Here is a 6,449-nt window from a genome sequence, read left to right as displayed (position 1 = left end):
CCTATTTTAGACAACTAGTTGAACATTGGTTGATGAGATGCTGGTCACTCACCTTCATTATTGAAATTCATGCTCCAAAGCAACTGAGAAAAACTGTTAAAATTAGCAATGTGAGAGTACGATGCTGTGAGTTCAGCAATGCCAGTATGTCTTAGTGGTTATCAAGAGGTCAGTAGGTGAGTATAGTTACATGTAATTTGTTCTGAAATCATAAAAATTGGAGCCCTAATGTAGAGATTTGTTCTCAAGTATAAGGATGGGGATGAGTTTAGGATTATGTAGCATGTATGTAGCTGCAGCATTGCACAATCCCATAATGATCATATTACAAATCCAAGTGTGTGTCAATGTGTGTGTGTGTGTATTAAACAAATAAAGGAACTTAGCAGCAGATGCTACACAAGAAGTTAGGCTTCGCCACATCTACCATGCTCATATTCTGGTGAGTTAAATCATACTTTTAAACTTTTAAAACTTTTAATATATTTTTGTTTTGCATGAAATAAAACATTTTGGTATCATTCGGCATGAAATAAATGTTATTAAATAGTAGATCTAAAACTTTCTTAGAATGGAGATTAACATTATGTTTTAAATGTTAAACAAAACCAAAACCTGAACATCTGAACTATCTGTCTGTATCTCTACCTGTCTATCTTTCTGTCACTTTCTTTTTTTTCTTTTTCTTTCTCAGTGTGTTTGTGTTGTTGGTGAGTGTGTGTCAGTCTCTCCCTCTAGCTGGATGGATTCAGTCTCCTGGTTTTCCTCAGGGATATGGTCCAGACCTGTCTGAAACATGGAGACGCTGTGCACCACCTGGCTATGTTCTCTCCCTCACAATGCTGCATTTGGACCTGGAGGAAAGTGACAACTGTGAGAATGATGTCCTGGAGGTAGGCAAAAGCAATTAGCTCACTTTTTATTTTTTCATTATTTCTCATTATTGTTGTTTTTCCTTTAGATGCTTTTTAATTTATTTTCTTCTTTTTATTTTTTTTTTCCTGGTTGTTTTTATCTGCAGGTTTGTCTTTACCTTCCTTTGTCTTTTTTTTGTTCTTTTGTTGCTACTTTTAACTTCTTGCTTCACTTGTTGCTTTGCTGTCATTCCCTGTAGAATGATAATTATTTTGTTTCACTTTTCTTTATTCACTTCTTTTATTTTCCTGTCACAGATCTCTGAGGATCACAACTCTATTGTTAAGTTGTGTGGCCAAATGACAACGAAGGAACTGCGGTTGTCTGTTGATCCTTTGCTGCGTTCGTCCTCTGGAGGTTGTCTCAGTGTCACCCTTAGGACTGATTACTCCAACACAGAGAGACACACTGGATTCAAAGCTTTTTACACGACACAGGGTAAAATTACAGCACTGTTTGTGCTGCTTTGAGTTGTTAGGTTACACCTCCACATGCTTGTGTGTTCTAGCTCTTGGAGTTCTTTTTAAAACTACATATTTTTAGGTTTTTAAGATGTCAGACAGGTATGCTTATGTTGAGGGCTGATTTTGACCTCTTCCTACAGATATTGATGAGTGCTGGGAGAACGATGTTTCATGTTCTCATTTCTGTCATAATTACATTGGAGGATACAGCTGCAGCTGCAAACCAGGTTACTATCTCAATGAAGATCAACATGAATGTCATGGTATGTAGACACACACAAATCACACACATACTCCAGTTCCCTTTTCTTTTCTTTTGTGATAAATATAATCTTTGAATGTGTATGAAAAATGAAGCTCAAACATTGTGCTTTGTTCTTTTCGCTTTTTTATTCTTTATTATTCTTTTATTCTTTATTTCTGCCATTTGTTTTTTTGTTTTTTGTTTTTTTGCAAGTATTCTACTTTTCTGTGCTTGCTTTCTTCATCACACATACTTTCCTATAACTACATTTAGATAAATGTACACACTTCCTTGTAGACCAATGATAGATTGATTCACCAAAATCAGAACATGCTCACAATTGGAAAGTGTTGGTTGTCAAGGAAGTTCTCCCAGAAGTTCCTCTTTCTGTTCTCCTTTTATTTCCTGTAGTGCTTTAAGGGGTGGTAGTGAAACTGCACATATGAACAGTTTCACATCTACTCTGCAGAACAATTTTACTAACTCAGCAGATTGGGATATTTACAAGGCATTTTCTTGTGTAACCTTAGATTATTCCTGTAGTTCATGGCTTTTTTTTTCAACTAAAAAAAAGTATCCAGTTATTTCTTAGGAGCTGGTTTATAGAATACCATAGAAAGATATCTGATGGAAGATGCCTTAAACCCTGTCAATTCACATCTTAGACTTGGTCTAAAATCTACACCCAATGGTGGAGGATCTAGCACTGGCCACAGCTTCATTGCAAGCCTCTTTAATTCATATAATCTCCTAATTCTGTTGGAAGGAATTCATTTAACCTCATCATCTCGAAACTTCCCACAAAATTTCTCTTCTTTGTTTTTCTCAAAACTCACACATTCAGTGAAAAGGGATTTAAAAATCTAGCTACATTTATTCTTACTTTTTTCTTCTTTATTTAGCCAATTGCACAGAAGAGCGATATGGATCAGGATTGTTAACATCTCCTGGAAGTCCAAGCCCATACTTCGAAAATGCTGACTGTGTATTCAGTCTTTCTGTGGATGAGGGGAATCAAGTTGAATTAAAATTTATTGGAACGTTTGATGTGGAAAGCAGAAATGGACAATGCATTGACTTTGTAGAAGTATGTGACACTCTATATCATTAAACACTAAACAGGGTATAAATTATGGTCTTTATTATTTATCTGAAGGTATCTTAACTAGAACAGTAAGAAATAGACATTATTTTTTTTTACTATATCAAAAGGGTTGTGATGAAAATCTAATAATAAACTAATGTATTACATGTTTAAATAAGGCATCTTATGTGACCTATTCTGAATATTTTTGGTAAAAAATAAACAAATATCTGTCAATAGTTTTTCCATTGTTGTTCCATCAGATTAAGACAGCCACTCAGACCTATGGGCCATTTTGTGGCAAAAAAAGACCTGATGACATCCTCACTGCAGCCCAACATGTTAGCATTATCTTCCACTCGGATTCAGGGGGAATAAATCAAGGATTCTCCCTTGAGTACAAACCTAAAGGCAGGAAAAAAGAACTATTAGTGGTGCATTGTTAATAACCACTTTTACCAGGTAACATGTTGATCTGGTCAGTATTTTGTTTAATTTGTGTTATTTTCTTTTGTAGTAATGGAATGTCCGGGAAACATCAGCCCACATGCTGATGTATCTCCTGTGAAAGATCGGTACACAGTGGGCCAGACGGTCACTGTGCGCTGTCTGACCGGATACATTTTAAGTGATGTGAGTGTGGAAAAATACACTTGGGGTTTGTGAATGTGACTCAGAATCTTTTTTTATATATATAAGTTTGAACATTTTAACACATGTGCTGTGCATGTCCCTGTGAATTAGCTGTTATAATTTAAATAGTATTATACTGAGCATGTTAATATCAACCTGTAAATGAATCTACACCTTCTGACCTATTAAAATCAATAATTTCAACAGTATTTCTAAGGTTTCCTATGTATGAATCCTGTTCAGGGCAGTCCACATAATTAGCCCTGCCTCATTTCTCTTTTGTTGCTTAGAGTGATATTAGTCAAAGCTACTGAAAAATCTGGGTTTTTTAGACAATTTTCTAAATGTTCTAGAATTTCAAATCTATGGTCAGATGTGCAACATAGATCATGACAAGAGAGGAAAATGTAGAGTGAAATGAAGCTCATCGCTGAATGCTTTGTTTGCTCTGACATGCCACTTGTAATCCTCCAGAGGGTAAGCCATTATATTGTTTGTGGGTGAAGTCTCTGAGGCTTTGAGTATAGAGAAAATAACAGGTTGATTCAACTGCCTATTGATGTTCAACTAAATATTTTCTTTTGAGCAAAATTATGCTGCAGTGATTTGGCAGATGTCATGAGACAGAGTGTCATAAAAAGTAAATAGGCTAAAATTTAGCAAAAAGTAATAGGATGATAATTGACCAGATTTGCTTGTATTCAGCCTTTTTTCTTTTCTGTACACAGGCCACTAAAAGTTTTACCTCCACCTGTCAGGTGAACGGGAGCTGGTTGCCCAAAGACAAATGCGAACGTGAGTGAAAAGATTTACTGTATATCCTGCTTACTGTATATAAAAAACACTGTCTCACACACATTATCTTCTCTATATTTCCTTTCTTTAATCACCCAGCGGTGAACTGCGGGTGTCCTGAGCTTCCAGAGTTAGTAAAACTAAAAGATACACCTTCAAACTTCTTATATAAGAACAAACTCAGTGTTATGTGCCCTTCAGAGTTCTACAAGTTGGAAGGAAAAGGTAAATACATATGTGTGTGTGTGTGTGTGTGTGTGTGTGTGTGTGTGTGTGTGTGTGTGTGTGTGTGTGTGTGTGTGTGTGTGTGTAAATTAATACTAGGATAAAGTTTGTTAGTTTTGGGCTAAAGCACAAAACTATGAAATATATTAAAAGTTAATTACTGCAGCTTTCCAGCTGGTTAGCATGTCACTATGTAATATGACTACTGTGCAAAGTATATAGTTTGAAGCTGTTGATCGAATAATTCCATTAAATTTACCCCTTTCATTTTAGCTGATTTCACCTGTGAAGCTACAGGGGAATGGATGTCTGTAAATGGAAAGACTTTTATGCAAGATACACCTCAGTGTGTCCCAGGTATATGAGTGACTGAAACCTGTGAACCCTCCTAGGGTTTATTAGCAAAATTATTGAAACATTAGTTTAACAAATAGATGTCCATAATTTGAACCACTGTATATAATTTTCATCATTTTTAGGATGATAACTTACATTGTCATCATTATTCATTTTGGACAAAAAAAGCATCTGATAAACAAATCAATCATAACTGGCAAATAAATATTTGGATTTCCTAGAATATGCAAAACAGAAATTCCAACTTTTAGATATTTTTTTCTTTTAAAGAGACAGAATTTTTTTTATTTTTTTTTTTTATTTTAATTAGCCTGAAAGTCTTCATGTTCATGTTCATGTTTTTGCAAAAAATGTTTTTTTTATATATTTCAGTAGATTAACACTCAAATTACATCTTTTTTTTTTTTTTTTTAAAGTGTGTGGCATAACTAAAGAATCTGCTGATGGAAGGATTTTTGGTGGACAAAAAGCTAAACTGGGGCAAATTCCCTGGCAGCTCCTGGTTAAAGCCCCTGACCGAGGAGGTGCATCTCTAATTAATGACCGTTGGGCCATTACTGCCGCTCATGTGGTAAAAAATAAGAAATCACTATTTTTCTATGGAGGGATGGTTGATGGTAGGGACCAAAAATATGTCAGAATGGAAACAGAGAAAATTATAATTCACCCTGACTTTAATCCACCAAACTTTGATAATGACATTGCCTTGCTGAAGATGTCTGAACGGGTTATTCTCAGTGAAAATATCAGACCAGTGTGTCTTCCAGAAAGAAAAACTAATGGACTAGTGATGGCAGGAAAGATTGGGACGGTCTCAGGGTTTGGTGCTACAGGAAAACAAAATCGAAGTCAATATCTGCAGTACGGTCAAGTAAAAGAATACTCAGGTGTTTGCTTTGAAAAGGAATCTGATCTCAAGGTCACAGAGAACATGTTCTGTGCTGGAGGCACAGAGGATGAAGGTGTGGACAGCTGTAAAGGAGACAGTGGAGGGCCACTTTTCATTCCGGCATTAGGGCCTATACCTCCTGATACACCTTACCACCTCAAGGGGATCGTGTCATGGGGTCCTCCTGTGTGTGGAAATAATAAAGGTTACTACACCAAAGTGGAGAATTACCTGGACTGGATTAAAAATACGATGATGAAAAACTAACACTCGACTGACGCAGCTCAGATAAATATATCAGAATGTGACCTGTATTTGATTTTTCAAATTCATGCTAAGCTGATTTTCACACAACTTTGTAGTTAAAAAAAAAACATGTTTATTCATAGATTTCATTTCAAATCAAATATATGTTGCTTGTACATCTGATGAGTTCAAACTGAATAAAAGCATTTCTCCTGATATGCATGAGTCTCGTTTCACACACATTTCCACTGTACACATATTAACCTAATAGTCTTTGTCTAACTACTACACAGTGTAGACTTGCCATGCATGCAGCAGCAGTAATGCTTTATGCTCATCTTCTACCATTCTGTTACTTACTGCTGTATGCTGTGAATACTTTCCTCTCTATGTAAAGGAATCTTTGTTGTTTTGATTGGCTCTCTATCATTGATATAAACTGTCTTATAGAGAAAAGAGAAGGACTCAGAATGATGGCGTAGTAGAGCAGAAACCTGACTGCTCAGGTTTTACGCAAGTGTGGAGTGAGTAGCACACGTGTTCCATTTTACCTCCTTAAGAGCCCATAAGTGCAAAACAGCAATACAAAATGACAAC

The 6,449-nt window shown here is 35.9% G+C and overlaps 1 protein-coding gene across 1 annotated transcript; it reads left to right on the top strand.

The window, feature by feature from the left end:
- The first annotated feature begins 313 nt into the window (after positions 1-313).
- LOC310739315 (mannan-binding lectin serine protease 2-like) lies at positions 314-6,068 on the top strand. The gene is made up of 11 exons (XM_083565162.1): positions 314-442; positions 695-893; positions 1,173-1,353; positions 1,520-1,642; positions 2,526-2,710; positions 2,971-3,118; positions 3,225-3,340; positions 4,069-4,135; positions 4,235-4,360; positions 4,634-4,717; positions 5,134-6,068. The coding sequence occupies exons 1-11, from the start codon at positions 393-395 to the stop codon at positions 5,871-5,873; spliced, it is 2,019 nt and encodes a 672-aa protein (XP_083421288.1). The 5' UTR covers positions 314-392; the 3' UTR covers positions 5,874-6,068.
- Positions 6,069-6,449: the final 381 nt, after the last annotated feature.

Source organism: Silurus aristotelis (genome assembly GCF_946808225.1).
Source record: "Silurus aristotelis genome assembly, chromosome: 1".
NCBI classification, from domain to species: domain Eukaryota; kingdom Metazoa; phylum Chordata; class Actinopteri; order Siluriformes; family Siluridae; genus Silurus; species Silurus aristotelis.
The sequence above is the reverse complement of the archived record's forward strand: the minus strand, read 5'-3'. Positions and strand labels throughout refer to the sequence as shown.

Bases quoted from the DNA above. Each gene is read 5' to 3' on its own strand.
- LOC310739315 (XM_083565162.1), top strand. From the start codon at position 393: ATGCTACACAAGAAGTTAGGCTTCGCCACATCTACCATGCTCATATTC. The intron at 443-694 runs GTGAGTTAAATC...TTTCTTTCTCAG, and splicing joins TCTACCATGCTCATATTCTG to TGTGTTTGTGTTGTTGGTGA. The intron at 894-1,172 runs GTAGGCAAAAGC...TTCCTGTCACAG, and splicing joins GTGAGAATGATGTCCTGGAG to ATCTCTGAGGATCACAACTC.